At 52.9% G+C, this 20,679-nt stretch overlaps 1 protein-coding gene across 1 annotated transcript; it reads left to right on the plus strand.

The window, feature by feature from the left end:
* The first annotated feature begins 189 nt into the window (after nucleotides 1–189).
* Mcm2 (minichromosome maintenance complex component 2) lies at nucleotides 190–20,390 on the plus strand. The gene is made up of 16 exons (XM_020177534.2): nucleotides 190–347; nucleotides 1,171–1,400; nucleotides 4,697–4,872; nucleotides 4,972–5,232; nucleotides 5,657–5,876; nucleotides 5,995–6,202; nucleotides 8,030–8,164; nucleotides 8,778–8,969; nucleotides 14,404–14,497; nucleotides 15,364–15,614; nucleotides 15,701–15,827; nucleotides 16,340–16,452; nucleotides 17,253–17,501; nucleotides 18,625–18,807; nucleotides 19,000–19,155; nucleotides 19,537–20,390. The coding sequence occupies exons 1-16, from the start codon at nucleotides 342–344 to the stop codon at nucleotides 19,645–19,647; spliced, it is 2,712 nt and encodes a 903-aa protein (XP_020033123.2). The 5' UTR covers nucleotides 190–341; the 3' UTR covers nucleotides 19,648–20,390.
* The last annotated feature ends 289 nt before the right edge of the window (nucleotides 20,391–20,679 follow it).

Raw genomic sequence — 20,679 nt, forward strand, 5'->3', positions numbered from 1 at the left:
GCGGAGTTCCAGGCGGTGTGGGCGGGACCATAGGTGGTGTGGGCGGGCCCCGGGCGGCATGGGCGGGGCCTCGAGGGGGGCTCCAGGCGGTGTGGGCGGGACCATAGGTGGTGTGGGCGGGGTCTCCATCCCATGAGAGCAGGGCCCCAGGCGGCGCAGGCGGGACCGAACAATCTGGCCCGCCCCTCACCCGCCCGCTCGCCTGACGCAAATGGACGCCAACGTCATGACGTCGCCTTCTTTCGGGCGCTTCCCGGGTTCGGGCTGGTCACGTGGACCACTTTTCGCGCGAAATCTGGCTGTGGCGGGAGGTGCCGAGCGGACTGCAACGCGAAGCAGCGATGGCGGTGAGCGCGCGGGGATCGAGCTGGGGAGGGCGCCGGGGACGGGGTGCGGAGGCCGCGCGCTTCTGGTTCTCTGACCCGCGCCCCGCTGGGGCGACTCGGTCCTCCAGCCCCGCTCTGCAGCCGGCTTCTCTCCTGCAGCTCCTCATGCGGGGCCCGCTCCGCCGGGTCCGCCTGGTGACTCCGAACCCCGCACCAGCCTTGCACCGCGGGGCTCGTTGCCCCAGCCAGGCCCGGATCGTTGTTCGCCCCGCACGTGCTTAACTGGGTGCCCTCCGCCTGGCCCCGGGCGCGCGGGGCGGACGTGACCCCGGCATTTCCCTGCATTGGGGGAGGGGGTGCTGGGGATGGAGCCCAGGCCCGGCGCCTCGCCCTGCTATCCTCACTGTAAGGTTTCCCCGTCCTTTATGGACTGTCGCTTTCCTCTGCTAGTCTGAGTTCCAAACCAATTACATCTGAATGGCTCTCGTTTCCCATTTGCTATATCACTGCATCTGGCATATTGTGGGGGCCCAGATGGGTCGCGTGCCCGCTTAAGGGGGAGCAAGTAGATGATAAATGCGTAAATAAAAAACATAATCTCCGTGACGTCATGAGGAAATCAGCGTGATGTGAGTGACCCGGAGTGTGGCAGGAAATGCCACCTTAGCTCTGCCAGAGAGCACTGCACTGCAGACACGGAACAGCAAGTGCAAAGGACCAGGGTGGGGTGGGGGGTTGGACCTGGTGAGAGAGGAGACAGGAAGGAGACCTCCCTGTGATAGGAAGGAAGCTGCATCAGTCCTCATCCACGCCAGGTGTTTGACAGTAGCTGCTTCTCTTGCAGGAATCGTCCGAGTCCTTCTCAGTGGCCTCCAGCCCTGCCCGGCGGCGGCGAGCCAATGATCCCCTCACCTCCAGCCCTGGACGGAGCTCCAGGCGCACGGATGCCCTGACTTCCAGCCCCGGCCGTGACCTTCCCCCATTTGAGGATGAGTCCGAGGGGCTGCTAGGCACAGAGGGCCCCGGGGAGGAAGAAGAGGATGGGGAAGAGCTCATTGGTGATGGCATGGAGAGGTATTTTCACTTGAGGCCCTGCACTCCACATGTAGCTTCTCAGAAAGAGAGCACCTTGTGTCTGGTGGTCCAGCTTTGGGTGGTGGGGAGATGAATCTGGTGGATTCTTGCCTTTCTGTGAGTGCATCTTGGTCCAGCGACTGCTGGAAGATGGTTCCACAGATCCATTTAACTTGCTGTGTACAACCCAGAGATGTACCTAAGATCTGGAGGTGTCATCTCTCCTGCCACCTCCTGGGCTCCATGGGATATGAATCCTGGCAATCTCTTACCTCGAAGCACCGGACAGAAGGCAGAACTCAAACAAACATTGTGTGGAGTGAGTTTGATTATGGAAATTGATTCAGTCAGCAAACATTCATTTTACCCAGCTGTACCGGGCCCTGTGTGGAAATATTAATGTGTATTAGGGTGTTGAGGCTTGATGCTAGATGTATTGCAATAGGTCCTGCCAACCAGCAAGGTGAGTTCTGCTTCTGCCTGCCCACTGGTACAGCCGGGATTGGGTAGCGATGGTGGTAGCGGAGTTACAGAGCCCTGGAGCTCTGTGGAAATTGTCCTTGTGTTCCTTAGCAAACTCAGTGTGTGTGAGGTCACCGCTCAGTCCATGGGAGTGAGCCTGACATCAGAGAATTCCCAGGGCACTCTGGACCTTACAGGCCTTTGCTGTAAGCACTGTCAGCTCAGACGATGAGACTAGGTGTGTGGTTCGTGCCAGACAGGAGAGAGTGAAGAGTCTGTGTAGACCTTCTCTGCGCATAGGGTCTGGCCTCCTTCTTCTGTGCTTATGGGGTTGCTGGGGCCGGGTGCCCTCGCCTGCCACCTTCCTTCTGACCCAGTCCTTCTGTTTGCTTCCTTTACCTTCAGAATGAGGGACCCTTGGATAGAGTATCTTAAGACTATCTAGACCCGGTTTGGGTTTTGTTTTTTGTTTTAAGCTATATTGAGCTATAATTTGTAAAATTTATCCTTGTAAGTATTTGAGGCAAATTCAGTGTAAGCCTCCCGAGTTGTAAAAACATTGCTACATCCCAGTTTTAGAACACTTCAGCTCTTCCAGTCCTGGCCTTGCATACAAATGTAGTCGTTCAGTGTTTTCATCCATACTGTAGCAAGTGTCACATTCCACTCCTTTTCATGACTGAATAAAGTCCCATTGTGTAGACATACCACATTGTATTTATCCATTTATCAGTTGGACATTTGAGTTTGTTTCAGTCTTTGGTTGCCCTCAATATTGCTGCGTGGACATTCATGTACAGGTTAATTTTTTGTTTGGGTTTTTTGGTAGTACTGGAGTTTGAACTCAGGGCTTTGCACTTGTTATATACAGGTCTTTATGTAGGCACGTGTTCAGCTCTGTTGGGTTTGTATCTAGGAATGAATGTTGATGTATGTTTGGTTTTTGAGGAGTGCCAGACTGTACTCCAAGAGCAGCTGCATGCCTTCCCAGCTTCTCCTGCCAGCAGTGTGGGAGGACCTGGCTCTGTACCTCCCCAGCTGGTGGGGTGAGGTGGTGGCTCCTGGTGTGCATTTCCAGCTCCTTGACCTCCAGTGGTCTCAAGCGTCTTCCCTTGACCTCCAGTGGTCTCAAGCGTCTTCCCACATGCTTGGCTATTTCTGGATTTTCTTTGGAAAGGATCTGTTCGGATTCCTTGCCTGTTTTTGAATTGAATTTCTTGACTTTTTGCTACTGAGTTGTAGAAGTTTTTTTACCTATTTTAGATCCATGTCCTCTTTCTGGCTTGTCTTTTTCATTTTTTAAATGCTGTCTCTTGAGGTGCAAAAGTTTGGAGATTTGATGAAGTCCAACTTATTTCTTGTTTATTTGTTTTTAATACAGACTGATTACAGTTCTCCTGAGAGCATTTCCTGTGACCTGAAATCAGACAGATAGATGTGTTTCCCTGGGAATACTGAAGAGGTCTGACCTGAATCAGCCCAGACTTTCACTTGGCTCTGGGTTCAGTTTTGGCATCAGTGCTGTGGAGTCATTTGTTCTGAGAGTGTAGTTTGACAGCATTTACTGCAAAACCAAGAAAAAAAAAAAACTGCCACTTACACCGACCCAGAGGCTTGATTTAGGAGGCCACAGGATCCCTGGGAAGAAGCTTGGTGGGACTGTTTTTGTTTGGGTGTTTTTCTAAACATTTTTATTGGTTGGGTGGGGGGAGTTGTCACATCTTCATGTGTTTACGGTGCACCTTTGTTAGACTCATCCCCTTGGGATTCTGTTTTAACATTCAGCCCTGATGAGCAGCTGTTGTCAGAATTTCCATCACCCCTTCAGACACCAGTGTGCTTGAGTTTAAAATGATGGTGAAAATACCTACCTGACTGCAGGGACAGAGGTACACTCCTTTGCTCTCAGTGGGTTCCTTTGCGAGCTGTTATTTCAAGTATTAGAAAGAGGCTCATGTGGAAAATGGGTATTTGAGGATCAGATGGGTCAGAGGGTCCAGCCAGTGGGCAAGTGCTTCAGAGGCTGGTCTGGTCAACTATGTACCAAAGCGCTTCCCGACACCAGGCCTGTGAAGGCAGTGGGATCAGAGACAGAGAAAGCCTGGGGAAAATGCCCTTTTAATTCATTGGGTCTGGAGGTTTTCCCATTTTGTTCTCCTTCTATTGAGAGCAGGTATGATTTAGTGACTTTCATTTCCATTGGAGTCAAGGTGTTTACTGAATCCCCCCTCCTTTTTTTTTTTTTTTAAACATTTTTGTTAACCAAACTTTGACTCACAGCTGCTGCCTTTGGATCCCTCAGGGTACCTTGCTACATTTAAATGCAACTCCTCACTTTGTTCTTCACTGTGGTATTTCCAGGTTTTGATGACTTGGAAAAGGAGTGCTAGTCAGATTCTGTGAAAATGTCCCTCAGTTGCGACTGTTATTTAGACTAGGATCGTGGATGTGGGGGGAGACCACAGAGGTCAGGCTTGGCTCCTCCCATCATAGTCAGGGCACATGGTGTCAGCAGAATACCTCTGAATGTGGCTTTGTTTCCCTGCCTAGCTGAAGTAAACTCCTGTCAGATCTCCCGTGGTAAGACTGTTCTTCCTCCTTTCCATGCTGGGCTCTGAAGGACATTCCAGGGACAGCGCAGCCCACAAGTGGGGCTTCTGCTTTGCCTTCTTGGAGAAGGAGTATCTACTTATTTGAAACTTAGAGACCCTTTGGAGTTTTTGGTGTTTTGGACCTGGCGGCCTCAGGCCTGGCCAGGCTGGGGCTCCTGTGCCTGGTTCCTGGGTGGGGTTTGGGGGGGGAAACTTAACATGTCCACTTTGGTGCTCTCTCAGGGACTACCGTGCTATCCCGGAGCTGGATGCCTATGAGGCTGAGGGATTGGCTTTGGACGACGAGGATGTGGAGGAGCTGACAGCCAGCCAGAGGGAGGCAGCAGAACGGGCCATGCAGCAGCGGGACCGGGAGGCCGGCCGGGGCCTGGGCCGCATGCGTCGAGGACTCCTGTATGGTAGGTTTGGTGTCCACATACTAGAGGGGCTGGGCTGGTCCAAGACTGGGGGTAGAGAGGCCAGGAGACTTCGATCACAGGTGCTCCTCACCTCTGCAGACAGCGATGAGGAGGAGGATGAGCGCCCCACCCGCAAGCGCCGCCAGGTGGAGAGGGCCACAGAGGACGGGGAGGAGGACGAGGAAATGATCGAGAGTATCGAGAACCTGGAGGACCTCAAAGGCCACTCTGTGCGCGAGTGGGTGAGCATGGCGGGCCCCCGGCTAGAGATCCACCACCGCTTCAAGAACTTCCTGCGCACCCACGTGGACAGCCACGGCCACAATGTCTTCAAGGAACGCATCAGTGACATGTGCAAAGGTGGGGCTCTGGCACCCTGCCCCTCAGGGGACATTTGGTGACTTGTCTGGAGCCTGAGCCTCAGTCTCCTTGTTTCCTGCGGTGGTTCTGCTCCCGGTTCCCTTGTGTGTGATTCGTTTTTTTCCCCAGGCTTCTTGCCTGGCCCTGTGGCATACTAAGTCTGTGGCTTGTAGACACTCTTCCATTTCATTTAACTCCCCAGCAACCTCCAACACTGACTTGTCCATTTAGCAGGGCAGGAATTTGAGTCCTGCCGTGTCACTTAGATCTAAGTCACTAGTCACCAGTCAGAAGTGCAGTGGGCTTCAAACTGAAGACTGGGACTTCTGACTCAATCAGACTTGGGTGGGTGGGCTTGGCTCACCCAGGCACTGTGGTGAGAAGGAAATTTTCCTGAGTGTCTTCCCAACCCACCCACCTGCAGAGAACCGGGAGAGCCTGGTGGTGAACTACGAGGACCTGGCAGCCCGGGAGCATGTCCTGGCCTACTTTCTGCCAGAGGCACCCGCAGAGCTGCTGCAGATCTTTGATGAGGCCGCCCTGGAGGTGGTGCTGGCCATGTACCCCAAGTATGACCGTATTGCTGGCCACGTCCATGTCCGTATCTCTCACCTGCCTCTTGTGGAAGAGCTGCGCTCGCTGAGGTGAGCTGTGGGTGGGTGACGGGATCCAGTGGGGTGCAGGCTAGCCCATCAGTCCACACACCTGGGCCCCAGTCTCTGATGTCCTCTCTCCCCCTGGGCTGGGGCCTCCGTCCTCCAGGCAGCTGCATCTGAACCAGCTGATCCGCACGAGCGGTGTGGTGACCAGCTGCACAGGCGTCCTGCCACAGCTCAGCATGGTCAAGTACAACTGCAGCAAGTGCAGCTTTGTTCTGGGGCCTTTCTGTCAGTCCCAGAACCAGGAGGTGAAGCCAGGTTCCTGTCCCGAGTGCCAGTCCACTGGGCCCTTCGAGGTCAACATGGAAGAGGTGAGTGAGTGGGCACAGGCCCTATCACTTCTGTCCTTCCTGTCTCAGTTCCCAGGAGAGCAGGACCACCGTAGAGGGCAGGGTGGAATGTGGATTGGCCCCTCAGTGTCTTTAAGAATTCAGACTTCTGTGTAAGAACCAGGTGGCTGTATTTGAACTGTCCCAAGTTTACGGCTTTCTTGACACATGATCAGATTGCATGCTTCTTCCCTGCCCACTCCTGTAGGCACCTGCTTCCCAGTCCTGTCACTTGAGGGGCATCTGCAGTCCCATCTGGAATCCATGACCTATGGATTCCTGTGGAACACTCTGCCGCTGAGCTCTGAGATCTTAGGCACAGCACTTGTGCCTCTGCACTTAACTGCCCTTGTTTGTAGCTCTGTGGGCATCAGAGTCCCAGAGGTCGTACCCAGACCCCTTTACCGCCTGGCTGTGTGGGTGTTAACTGCTAAGTTTTCACTGCTCTGCAGTTCTGAGTTGTCCTGGTTGGAGCTCCCTGACCAGGAAGTGCCTGGAGATTCTGCCTGTGACAACACACAACTAACTAGAGTTCAAGCAGAGTCAGAGTGCACATCGGCCTCACCCAGAGGGCCTGGCTGCAAAGCTGGACTTCAGCAGAGCCATGTCCTGGCCCAGAAGCCTCACTTGGCCCAGCTAGCTTCCACCAGTCCCTCACCACCTCCACCTTTGCCTGAGCTGCTTGTGCAAGGGCAAGTTCAGGCTCTGCCCCTAGGGAACTGAGGTTCTGGCTAGTGGAGGATCAGTGATTAGCACAAAATGTGTGGCGTACTTGCCAGGTTCTAGGAGGTGGGTGATGTATGACTTCGTCTCTGGCACCCTGTGAGGCAGGTACCATTATTGGCTCCATTGGGCTGGTGAGGAAACAGGTGTTTAGAGAAGTAAGTAACTGAGTAATACAGCCGGCCAGCTGGTGGCCCAAAGGATCGGGCATTTAGATCCAAGTTGTATGCTTTCAACTACTCTAGTCTTGTGTGTTAGTTAGCTTCCTGTTCCTATAATGAAGTACCTGAAATAATCAACTTACTAAGAAGAAAGGTTTATGTGGCTCAAGGTTTCAGAGGTTTTGGCCTGTGGTCACTTGACTGAGGCCCATGGCGAGGAGGATTATAGGCGGCAGGAGCACATGGTAGAGTAAAGCTGCTCACTTCATGGCAGGGGCACAAAGAAATCAGGAGACCAGCATCCCGCCGTCACCTTCAAGGGCGTGCCCCCAAGGACCCACGACCTCTCACTACTACCTCCCAAGAGTGTTGTGGCCTAGGACCAGGCCTTTAACACGTGGGCCTTGGGAGACATTCAAGACCCAAGCTAGCATTTACTTGCTTTCTAGACAGTAAGTGAAGTGTGGGCTGGCACAGCGCTGGCACAGATGCTTGGTGAAAACAGACACTTGTAACTTGCTGTTCGTGGGCGTTGCTTTGGTGGATTATACAGAGCACTTAACCCCACCATGAGGTCACACTTACAGTATTAGCATACCATCTCTTCAGAGAGGAAGTTACAGGCCAGGATTTGAATCGAGGTGCCTGGCTCTAGTGTCCACACACATAGTCCTGCAGCACAGCACAGAGTCCAGCAGGATGAGGGCATTCGGAGGGCTGGGGGCACAATCGGGGACCACCATTGGCATGCTGGGTCACAGGAGGCTTGACCTTTGCCTGTGTAGCTCTCATTCCCAGTCAGGAGGTGGACAACTACTGCTGACTGTCTGTCTTGGGGGCCTAAGGTTGAGGCCAGGTGCTATGAGGCAAGCAGGATCTCTGCCACGCAGGAAGGGGTTCACGACCAGCTCTCTGTCCCCTGCAGACCATCTATCAGAACTACCAGCGTATCCGCATCCAGGAGAGCCCAGGCAAAGTGGCGGCTGGCCGGCTGCCCCGCTCCAAGGACGCCATTCTTCTTGCTGATCTGGTGGACAGCTGTAAGCCAGGAGATGAGATAGTGAGTGGCCAGCCGTGTGCTGGGTGGATGCCAAAGTGTGGGGGACTTGGCATAAAGAGCTGTGGCAAGTTGGTGGGGTGCAGTGCTAGCAGGGTGGCTTGGACTGAGGTTGACTCTTGAAACATTGGGGTGAGAACCTCTCTCCTTGCAGTACATTTGTTGGTTGCAGTGGTGGGTTGTGAGGGAGTCGGCCTTTTGTTGCCGTGAGAATACCTGAGATGAGCAACTTAAAGGAGGGAAGGTTTACTTTGGCTCACAGTTTCAGAGATTTTAGTCCATGCTCGCTTGGCCTTGTTGCTTTGGGCCTTGGCAGCACAGGATATCATGGCAGAAGCATGGAGCCCAGGAAGAAAGCGGGGGATGGGGGAGAAAAGGGGTCCCAATATCCATTTCTAGGCCTCACCTCCTAAAGTAGTGCCTGAGTAGCACCAAGGGCTGGAAACACCAAACTTTTGGCACATGGCCTTTGGTCATCTCCTTTTGGCTTTGCCGAGCTGCTCCTTCGTGTCTGTAGTGTGAAGGACTTGGGGTAGGAAAGACTAGGAGGCAGCATGGACTTGTGCAGCTTGACTTGAACCTGGGCCAGGCCTCTGACCACCTGCTCTTCCCTCAGGAGCTGACAGGCATCTATCACAACAACTATGACGGCTCCCTCAACACTGCCAACGGCTTCCCTGTCTTTGCCACCGTCATCCTGGCCAACCACGTGGCCAAGAAGGACAACAAAGTGGCCGTCGGAGAGCTGACAGATGAGGACGTGAAGATGATCACCAGCCTCTCCAAGGATCAGCAGATTGGGGAGAAGGCAGGTGGCAGGCGGGGCTGGTGAGGTGTGGGCACCTGGGGCTTGTTGCCCAAACCTTGGCTGTCCCCTAACTGCCCCTGAAACCTCATTCCTGGTTCCCTGGTCCTGGGAACCCAGTGCCCTCATCCCTAACCCGGAATGTGGGCACATGTCTCCTTGGGAGGCCCTGTACCCCAAGGGACAGGAATAAACTGCTGTCAGGGATGGCCACCCCAGCTAGGGCTTGATCTCATGCCAGCCAGGGGCTGAGTGACTTGGTGACCTTGCCTGTCCTGTGGAACAGGATTGTGGGATGATCAGACCTGAGTTCTGCCACTTCTGCTTCATGAGGGTGACTCTGGCATCAGACTCCAGCCATTTTCCAGGGTTTACATTGCAGAAGTGTGGATCACTTCATGAAAGTCCCCAGCTGGGCACCAGTGGCTCACGCCAGTAATGCTTGTTACTTGGGAGGCCAGCCTGGGCAAATAGTTCATGAGACCCCCCCCCCCCGCCATCTCCAAAATAACCAGAGCAAAATGGACTAGAGGTGTGACTGAAGTAGTAGGGCACCTGCTTTATAAAAAGTCTAAGTCCTGAGTTCAAACACTAGTCCTACAAAAAAAAAAAAAAAAAAAGATCCCTGCCATTTCTCTTCTCGGACTCCCTACCCCTGAGGCTGTGCATTCTTAGCTCCCCCTCTTCCTCCCTCTCCTTCACTCAGCTTCCCATTGGGTTTGATGCAGAGCTGCTTGACTCACTTCCCTTCACCTTCAGCTGCTGTAGGTCTGGCCTCCACAGCAGCATTGTGTTCAGCTTCCAGGTGACTTGACTAGTGAATCGGTCATTATGTATAGAAGCCTCAGGTGAGGGCAGGAGCCAAAGCCAGGTAGTCTCTGTCCCCAGAGCCCAGCTCTGAGGGGGTGATGGGACAGAGTTGCATCCAGACTCAGACCCAGACTGGCTCCACTTTAGCCCAGCCATTGTGCTTCTTCATTTCGTCCCCCTTGACCTTTACCATGGTTCGCGTCTGCTTGCTCCTGGCTTTTCTGGCATGGAACGTACCTGTGGTCTGTTCTGTTTCTTGCTTGCTCCTTGAAGCTTCTGTAGGCCAGCAGAGTGTGTTGAGTGTAGTGAGAAGCTGCTGTGGAACGGAGCCAGCAGGAGTAAAGGAGCAGCATTTATAGCCCCAGTGAAGGCTGGCTTGACAGTCAGGATTTCTGTCTCCTCCCTTGGCCCCAAATCATCTCTAATTCTTTTTTTTTTTTTTTTTTCTTGTTGGCAGTTCTGGGGTTTGAACTCAGGGCTTCATGCTTTCTAATAGACCACCTAAGCCCCACCCCCTGCCCATTTTGCTTTGCTTATTTTTGAGGTAGGGTCTGACATTTCTGCCTGGGCCAGTCTGGATTACGATCCTCCTTTTTATACTTCCTTCATAACTGGGATGACAAATGCGTGCCACCGTGCCCAGCTTTTTTTTAGTTGAGATGGGGTCTCGCTGATTGTTTGCTCTGGCTAGCCTCAAACCACAATCCTCCCAATCTCTGCCTCCAGAGTAGCTAGGATTATAGGCTTTACCCACCATGACAGGCTTATACCTGATGCTGTTACGGTGTTAGGGATGGAAACCAAGGCCTTGTCCATGCCTGTCAAACACTGAATCACACCCTAGCCCTTTCCCTGCTGCGTTTTTGAGGGGATGAATGAGAGAATTAATGCATGTTAGCTATGTGGCCACAGAGTTAGGTCATTGTTGTTGCTCAGGAGAGCTCTGGAAGCACGTCCTTCGAAAAGGTTAGTTCTGGCGCCAAGTCCCCAGCTCTGCTGGAGGAGCAAGCTGGGCCATCTTTCCAGTCTGCCAGGATTTGAGTGTCCACAGGACAGGTGGTATTTCCTAGTCTCGGGAAGATGAGAAACTCAGTCATCGTACATCTGTTCCTTGGAAGCCCTCCAGGGCCAAGTTCTGGAGATGAATTGGTGGGCTGGCAACAGTGGTCCTTATCCTTGTGGAGAGTTGTGGTCATCATTTGAATTGGTCATCAGGAGGCAGAGGTTCTGTCTTTTGGAGTGCTCTGGGGATGAGCTGGTAGGCAGGGGACAGGGGTCCTGTTCCTCTGAAGCTTCTTAGGTTCTTGAAGTCTTTTCCCGAGGTTCCATATTCTAGGAAATCACTGACACTCAAGGAAGGAAACTCTGCTTGCTCTCTGTCTTCTGTCCCAACCCCACCCAGAGGAACACAAGTGCTAATACCGTTTGTGCATCTGGTTCCTATCTGCCTGTGGGAGTGGTTTCTTCAGGCCTGGGAGGACTTGGCCTGCTGTTGTCTTGGCCCTCTCGCAGCTGGGTCATGTCCTGTACATACATGGTTTGTCTGCTGTGTGCTGCCATAGGACAGTGTGCTTCTAGATCCCTGTCACAGCCCCTCCCCTCCACTGGGACTGTGGCCATTTCTCTCCCACTCTGCTGGTTTGAGAAACTGAGGAAACCCAGGTGAGAGTAGTAGACACAGCCTGTCTGGATTTGAGCAAGGCTCTGGGCGAGACAGTCCCCAGGAACATCGGTACCAGACATAACACACTTTGAAGCCTTGCTTGCTGCTGGTGTTGGTTTACTTGTTTTCACTATGGAGTGAGTTCTCCCCCTTTCAGACTCAGGGTATGTCATAGCACACCTTGGATGCCTGGGGTTTGAAAACCCCCATGTCCTTCTGTGTTGCTATCTGGCAGCAATCTGGACAAGTGAGGCCACTCTTCCAGTGCCCTCCAGAGTGCCTGTTCCCCTCTTGTGTTTGGTCCAGCCTGATCAACTGAGTTGTGTGGCCCTGCTAAAGGTTTTGTGGGCCCTGGGCACTGACAGAGGGTCAGTATTAATGAGATAAAGCCATGCCTGACATTCAGATGTAGAACTAACAGAAGTGGGGAGTCTGAGCCAGACTTACTTGTTTGGATTTCAGGCTTGTCCTTAGGATGATGAGATAGTCTGTCTCCTGTAAGAGCACCATAAGAGGATCTCAGGTGCATGTGCCAGGGACTTGGCTGTTGCAGATGGCTAAGAATGAAAGTTTGCGTACACTCTGGGTATGGGAGCCTGCACAGGGCCTGCAGAAACCACAGAGAGCACCTGCAGGGAAGGTGGAGAGATCTTTTGAGTCTAGCCCTTCAGTATGATTCCTGTAACCTGCCCCCATGGCAATAGTGTTTAAGGGCAGAGCCCTTCTTACCTGGTCATCTCATGAAGGTCCCACCTCTTAGTACTGTTACCTTGGGAGATATTTCCAACACATGCTTCTGGGGGGTACATCCACCCCACCCCACAGCACTGCATCCAGGTGCCATGGCTGTAGAGTCACAGCCAACTTCCTCCAAACTCTTCCCTCCCACCCTCCAGGCTGACTCCGGGTGTAGCATTTCATCTGTGACTGTGGGTCTCTAACAGAAAGGGTCAATACCACTATATACCTTAAAAATAATGAATACTGCTTTGATATCAGATATCTGGTTGATGATCACACTTCCCTGATTTTTTTTTTTTGCAGGCTTGAACTCAGGACCTTCACCTTATGCCACTCCCATCAGCCCTATTTTTGTGAAGGGTTTGTCAAGATAGGGTCTTGGGGAATTATTTGCCTGGGCTGGCTTTGAACCATGATCCTCCTGGTCCCTACCTCCTGAGTAGCTGGGATTATAGGCATGAGCCACTGGTGCCCTGAGCATCTTAGCTTTTTTTAAAAACAGCTTCTTGCAGTTGATTGATAGCGTCATCTGTAGGCCTCTGCTTGTTCCCTTGTTCTTGGGGTTTTATGGAGGTCATTTGTCCTGTTGAGTTGTCCAGTCTGGATGTACTTTGGCCCTGCCACCTCTGTATTTTTAAATGGGCAGTCAGATCAGAAGCAGCTTGATTATTTATTTTGTGATGCTGGGGAAGAAAGCCCGGGCCACCTCACCACACCCACAGACCCTCAGTTTAATTCTTTTCCTCATTTTGGGTGGGGACTGGGAAGACTCCTTCAGAGGTGGACTTTTCACAGGGAGGCAGGAGATTGTACCTGATGTCAGCAGCTATTGATGAGTGATGATGAAGTTGTTACGGAGTGAGCATCTTTTGGCTCTAGGCCCTGTGTTTATTTGCTGGGGAACTTTATAAAGAAGAACTTGTCTTTGTGGACTTGTTACCCCTAGGTAAAGCTACACTAGGAGGAGAAGGGTGATTGCTTGTGTTTATTTCCTCATTTTTGTAATGATGGATTGGTTCACAATTTTGAAGCAATTCATCCATTTGTGCCAATTTGGGATTCTGCAGCGACCTCCAAGGTGCTCATGGAGTGTCATTGAGAATGAGTGGACTTCCTCCCTTTCAGTCTGAGCACATGGTCACCAGCCTACCTGGTGCTCTGTTCCACAGTGGCCAGCGTGAGCCTCTTTATTTTGGCCTCTGTGTCCTTTCAATGTGACCTTGGTTGTCTTGGAGTGCTTTTCTACTTCCTGGTGGAAGATACTGCAGGCTCCTTTTGCACATTTCCTGTTTCAGGCCAAGAGTTGGCCATTTCTCAAAAACACCCTGTAAGTGTTCTTTCTCTTCTTTGGGGAATAGGAGTTGGAGGTGACTTTTGGGTGCTAACTTGGCTGCACAGGCAGACACAGAACCCAGGCTGGTGAGGATGGGTCTCCTCCCTCTGTGCTGAGTGCTGACGTCCTGCTCCCGTGCCCGCCTCCCAGTGTCCTGGTGCTGCCTGAGCTCCTTGGTCTGTGTGGGAAGGAGGGAAGTTAGGGCACACCACTCTGACCTGCAGAGCCCTTGGAGCAGGGGTGTGGAGAGTGAGCTCAGGCAGAGCACAGCTACATTGCAGGGTTGGAAGCGCCTTCCTACAAGCGAGGGTTTCTCTGCTGTCTCTAGTTCTGTCTTTAAAACTCAGGCAGCTTTTGTGCTTCTTTCTGTGTAATGGAGAAATGTTGACTGACTAAAATCCCTTGGCCTTCAGGTGGACCCAGGTGCACCATACTTGATCATGTGCTGGTGGCCTGTCACTTGTGTGAGCTGTGTCTGATTCAGACCTCGTGCTGCTGAGATCAGATTGCCACCTCTTTCCCATGGGAGGTTACTGAGGCTGGGGTTCAGCAGCATGGTGACAAGCTGTCTGGTTTGTGCTGTCAGAGTACTAGGTGCTGCCACTTAGTGCACTGGCTCCAGTTCTTCTCGTTTCTGCTTTGGGTCTGTGATTCTTGGCACGTCCTTTCTAAGCCACTACAGATCAAAGGGGTCAGACTGAGGTTCTTGGTGGCTCTCAACTCTGCCTTGGAAAGAGCCAGCTCATGAAGGAGCCCGGGGTGAGGGCAGGACTTGGTGTCTGGGCCTGAGGTGGCTGCTGCATGCTGGGCACTCCCTGGTTCTTAAAGCAGAGCACATAGCACCCTCCTCTCATGGGTTCCCGTGCCCATGGTCTCCTCCCTTTCCTCAGATCTTTGCCAGCATTGCTCCTTCCATCTATGGCCACGAAGATATCAAGAGAGGCCTGGCTCTGGCCCTGTTTGGAGGGGAGCCCAAGAACCCAGGTAAGCACCCTATTTCCACCTCTTCCCCTGCCAGGAGCCAGGACTCCATGTCTTTAAAGCCTCTGTGCTGAGGACAAAGAATGTGGTGGCAAAAGATGGCTGGACCATGTGGCCTGTTCGCTTGGAGAAAGGGCTGTCAGTAGCCAGCGTCTGTCCCATCTTCATGGCTGCCCACCTTTGCGATTGGAGCACATTCATCTTTGCTTTTGTTTCTCTTGTTTTTAAAATGTTTTGCCTTTTTACAAAGCAAGATCTAAGCACAGGAGGAATATGTGAATATGTAACTATAGTAGAATTCACTTGTGAGGCCGCAGTCACTGTTGACAGCCCTTTCTCTTCCTGGTCCCCTCCCGTGGCTCAGGCCTCTGATCTGATTGGTGTGTGTGGCCATTCACACAGACTGCACAGCACACGGTATTTCATGGCGTGTGTACATGTTTGCGTTCCACACTTGGGATCTCCCGTTTGTGTGCCCTTTTGCCTTTTCCCTCTCAGGAGCATGGCTGGCACCTTTCTGTCTTAATGCACACAAAGACGTTCATGCTTCCACACTGCTGTGTCCTGCTCTGTGCAGTTTATTTTGGTCTGTCTTGTTGGAGATGATTTAAAACTCCAGGTTTTCCCCTGCACAAAGGCAGGCCATCCCAGACTTGTTTCCCTGTGGACCCTGCACATTTCTTCGGGTCAAGTTCTCAGGAGGGCCTGCTGGTACTAGGGCTTTACATTCCTTGTAGAGAGACCTGTCTTAGCCTTTTCTAATGAGCAGATTGAAAGATGAGAGCAATCCAGCTGTGTCCACCCCACCTTTCTGCCCTCCTCCCCCTTTTTTCCCATTCCCTCTACTGCCATCCTTGTCTCCTCCCTAGGTGGGAAGCATAAGGTGCGAGGTGATATCAATGTACTCCTGTGTGGAGACCCAGGCACAGCCAAGTCTCAGTTCCTCAAATACATTGAGAAGGTGTCTAGCAGAGCCATCTTCACCACTGGCCAGGGGGCATCAGCCGTGGGTCTCACGGCGTATGTCCAACGGCATCCGGTCAGCAGGGAGTGGACCCTAGAAGCTGGAGCGCTGGTTCTGGCTGACCGAGGAGTGTGTCTCATTGATGAGTTTGACAAGGTGGGACTCGGCCTTAGCCGGGGGAAGTGTTACTGGGGAAGTGGTGCAAGGGTCACACTAAAGAATGGGCCTCTTGACTCTCGCAGATGAATGACCAGGACAGAACCAGTATCCATGAGGCCATGGAGCAGCAGAGCATCTCCATCTCCAAGGCCGGCATCGTCACCTCCCTGCAGGCCCGCTGCACTGTCATAGCTGCTGCCAATCCCATAGGTATGCCAGGCTCTGCCACGCAGGCCCACAGGGCCGCCTTGGCCAGACATGGGGTCCTGAGGTGCAGGTCCAAGGATGCCATTGGGCAGCAGGAAGTGTCCTCTGTCTTGCTAGAGCATGGACCATGGAAGAAGGGTGCATAGGACCCCTGGTTTTCATGGAGTCATGTTCTCTACACTGCCCTAGAGTATTTTCAGAAGACAAGGAGAAGAATCCTCTAGTGTCTGGGCTGGGGAGGATGGTGCTGGGGTCAGCTGGCAAGTGATTGGCCAGCCCAGGCCCTGAGTCCATCTTACTCTTCTCAGAGGACAACAGCTGTTTTCAGGCAGAGCTCCAGGAAAGCTCTGTGCCGTCCCTTATCCAGAACAGACAGGCAACAGGCAGTGCCTGTCCATCCTGTGTTTCCTCCTGTACTATCATCCCCTCCGGCTGTTGGAATAGCCTGAGTTTCAGAGATTGAGAAGAGAGGACGGGGTGAATGTTGAATTGCTGACAGGTTCCTTGTGTTTCAGGGGGCCGCTACGACCCTTCGCTGACCTTCTCAGAAAATGTGGACCTCACGGAGCCCATCATTTCCCGCTTCGACGTCCTGTGTGTAGTGAGGGACACAGTGGACCCACTTCAGGTACAGCCCCACAGACCTGGTGCTGTGTGATAGGCTCTGGGCCCTTGCCTGAGGCTGAGTCGGGCACAGGGAAGGGGGCACTGTGTGGACATGGCTTGTTTAGTCTCATTCCCTCCTTCTCTTCTTATGTCCAAGAGTTGTCCTGACTTCTCTTTCCTTCCCTGGCTGTCCTCCCAGCCCTGCTGGCCCCACGCCTGTGCCACTCCCTCTGCTGCTTCTGTCCTGACTGAGGAACGGCCGTCACCTGCCTTGGTCTCTCCCACATGCTGAGACCGCCCTCTAGTCTGGCCCCCCTGTGCCTGCTAGGCCCTGGGAATGCTGCTGTCCTGCCCTGACCCCAGCCCACCCTGCAGCTGTACCTGCTTGTCCTCTCTCTGAAAGAGGACTTAGATGTGCTCCATCCCCATGTGACGTTCCCCTCTCACATTGTCCCATGACCTACCTCAGCTCATGTGCCCTTTGGAGAACCTTTTTGTGCCAGTGTTAGCTAGAGGAATCTCTTTGGTACCATCACCCCATTTTTATTTGTAGCCCATGTGACTTTCTTTTTTTCTTTGCTTTTTGAGCTGGTGTCTTGCTCTATTTCCTGGGCTGGTCTCAAAACTCCTGGGCTCCATTGATCTCCTGCCTCAGCCTCTCTAGTAGCTGCAACTACAGAGGTGCACCCCTGTACCCCACTTCCAATTGAGTTTTAAACTGTATTTGTATGTGCCCTCTCCAGGAGGTGATCTCCTGGTCAGTCTCCCAGCTGGCTGGTTCCCCAGCCACCCACCCTTACTGTCGTCCCCTGACATCTTTAGGATGAGATGCTGGCCCGTTTCGTGGTTGGCAGCCACGTCAGACACCATCCCAGCAACAAGAAGGAGGAGGGACTGGCCAGCACCACCTCAGAGCCCGCCATGCCCAACACGTATGGCGTGGAGCCCCTGCCACAGGAGGTCCTGAAAAAGTACATCATCTATGCCAAGGAGAGGGTCCACCCAAAGCTCAACCAGATGGACCAGGACAAGGTGGCCAAGATGTACAGTGACCTGAGGAAAGAGTCTATGGTGAGTGCCAGGGAGCCTGGGCAGACCCAGAGAAAGAAGTGCAGTGTGACTTTCTGGCCAGGTCAAAGGGTAGGGTCCATCCAGAGGTACCAGAGGCAGGAAGGCATGAAAGGACGGTACTGCCAGAGGCTAGTGGCTTACACCTGCAATCCCAACTACTTCAGAGGCTCAGATAGGGAAGATTGTGGTTGGAGTCCAACTGGGGCAAAAAGTTGACCTTCTCAACCAATAGCTGGGCACAGGGGCACATGACTGCCATCCAAAACTATGCCAGAGGCTGAGATTGGGAGGATGGCAGTTCTGGATCAGTCAGGGCAAAAATGTTTGCAAGATCTCCATTTCAATGGAGAAAAGCTGGGGATAGTGTCAGGGGCCTGTTATCCCAGTGATGGCAGGAGGTGTAAAATAGGATTGCAGTCCAGGCTGACCCTGGCAAAAAGGAGACCCTATCTCAAATAACCAAAGTAAAATGGACTGGAAGTATGACTGAAGTGGTAGAGAGCCTGCACACACACACAGCAAGGCCCTGGATTCTATCCCCCCAAATGCTTCCATACCTTAACAGTTGTGTAACGGGTAAAAAAAACTTCAGTGTATCTTAGGCTGTTGTGGTACAGGGGTCTTTGCTTGTAAGTTCTGTTTCAATTTACACAAATCTCACCCCATGAACAGGAGGTCTGAAATAGTTCTCGTTCTTCCACAGTGGAGCAAGTTCAAGGCAGCTCATGAGCTGCTGGAATGCCCAATCCTCAGGTGGCTCCATCTCACCTACACCTAATCAATCATCAGCCTTTTTAGTTTTGTTTTTGCCTTTTAACTTTGCCAAGTCTTTTTAGAGCATTCAACTTCGCTTTCACAGGAATGACAGCTTTTTCCCTCCCCTGTACTGTCCTGGGTTACGTGGCGTTTAGTAGATGACCACATAGCTGGCCGCTGACAGGACTGACCATGCAGTGCATACAGGCCAGCTGAGGGGCAGCATGTGCAGTGTGTTTCTGGCAGGCTTTGGGCTTCTGCACGGCTCAGGAAGGAGCAGGAAATGTGGTGCCCTTGAGCTGGGCGCTGTAGCTGGTCCTCCTGCCCCTTCTCACCTGAGGAGGCCTTGTGCTGTCCCTCTCCCCAGGCGACCGGCAGTATCCCCATCACGGTGCGGCACATCGAGTCCATGATCCGCATGGCGGAGGCCCACGCACGCATGCACCTGCGGGACTACGTGATAGAAGATGATGTCAACATGGCCATCCGCGTGATGCTGGAGAGCTTCATCGACACCCAGAAGTTCAGTGTCACACGCAGCATGCGAAAGGTGGGCCCCTGGCAAGCGAGGCCACCGTCACCATGTTTGGGATACCTGGGATGTTTCAGGCCTGGAGCCCTGGTTGGCTGTCCACCCTAGTGCAGTGTCAGCCTTGTCCCTGGCACACAGAGCCTGTGGAGAAGGGGGTAGCATGGTGGAGGTGGGGTGGTCTTTGACCTCGGCTCTGCTCTCCTCCTGCAGACCTTTGCCCGCTATCTCTCCTTTCGGCGGGACAACAATGAGCTGCTGCTTTTCATACTGAAGCAGCTAGTCGCAGAGCAGGTGACATACCAACGCAACCGCTTTGGGGCCCAGCAGGACACCATCGAGGTGCCTGAGAAGGACTTGGTGGACAAGGTACAGCACAGTTGGGATGGGGGTCTGGTTTGTTATCTTGGGAGTTGTCAGTCCTCTTTGGGCCTTGGTCACAGTGGTTGTTAAGTGGAGGGTCTAGGGTGGCACCCACTTTCCACGCACTCACCGTGTACCTCGTACAGCCCTGTGCACTCAGTCTTGGTAGCAGGTGAATGAGGTAAGACATCAGTGGAGCCAGGCACACGGCAACCCAGCACCTTCTCCCAAGTTTCCGCACAGCTTGGGGAGCTCCCGCTTGGGGCCGGCCATCTGGTTCCAGCCCTCACTCAGCCTCTGCTTGGGGTGACTGAAAGCACAGTGGACCCACAGCCAGCAGGGCTGGTCCTCATGCACTGATGGCTTCCCGGGTGTCTCCTCTTGTAGGCGCGGCAGATCAACATCCACAGCCTTTCGGCGTTTTATGACAGTGAGCTCTTCAGGATGAACAAGTTCAGCCATGACCTGAAGCGGAAGATGATCCTTCAGCAATTCTGAGGCCCTAGGCCCTCTGCAGTGACTCCCTGTGATTCTGTTCAGGGACTCAGACCAGCACTCAGTCATACTGCGTTCTGTGCACACAAGACCAACCCACCAGGGGGCTCCAAGTGTGCTTGGCTGGGGTTGGAGCTAGATGGCTGCCTTCACCCACAGTCCCTGGGCTGGGGCTGTGACTGGGAAGAACGGCATTTATTTCTTTAGCTCCACTTTCCTGCTTTCCTCACCTTGTAGTGACACTTGTCCTGGGCACTGTTCTGGCCACTCAGCAGCCTCCTACCTACATGTGGTTTGTGTCCACTCAGTGCCTGTATCAGTGAGGTGTTCAGAGGGTGTTTCAGGTGACAGAGCATCTGTGTCGTCGCTCTGGGAACTGTTTCCATCTTGGTGTGAGGTTCCTGTCGCAGCTGCTTCTCCCACCTTTAGCCAAAGAGCAACTTAGAGGTATTTGTAGTCTTTTCCGGAACTCTGCCCTGCAGGTTTCTCAGCCAGAAGGGAAGAAGAGAGTGTGACCCTGTCCGCGCCATGCCTGGGCTCCCCAGAAGGGCACGCTTGGTCTTCCCACGGCAGGAGTGGGTCATGAGAATTTTTCCTTAGCCACGACCGCCAGTCTTCATTGCTGTGTTAATCTGTTTTCTCCCACCTAACCATTTCTTCCATTTGCTTTTTGTACATTCAGTTTTCATTTCTGTAGTTTTAATTTTTTGATAAAGTCAGATTTAATAAAAAGTTGAATCAGTTGGCCTCAGTTCTGTTATTGTAACCTGGGCTTTCCTGGACTTTTTTGAAGGCCCTGTCCATCTTCTGCCTTTGGGACTCTGTGGGAGACAGGTCTGGTCAGAAGAGCTGTTTTGTCTGTGGATGGAGAAAAAGCCAGTGATGTCTTCTGGTTTGGATCTTAAATGTCTCACAATGGTCATGTGCTGAAGGCGTGGTTGTCGGCACTATTGGGAGGTAGTAGAACCTCTGGGGCTTGGGGCCTGGTGGAAGTGGGGTCCGGGGGTGTGGCCTTGAAGTGGACTTGAGACCCCA

This window comes from Castor canadensis, chromosome 10 (genome assembly GCF_047511655.1).
Source record: "Castor canadensis chromosome 10, mCasCan1.hap1v2, whole genome shotgun sequence".
In the NCBI taxonomy this organism is placed as follows: domain Eukaryota; kingdom Metazoa; phylum Chordata; class Mammalia; order Rodentia; family Castoridae; genus Castor; species Castor canadensis.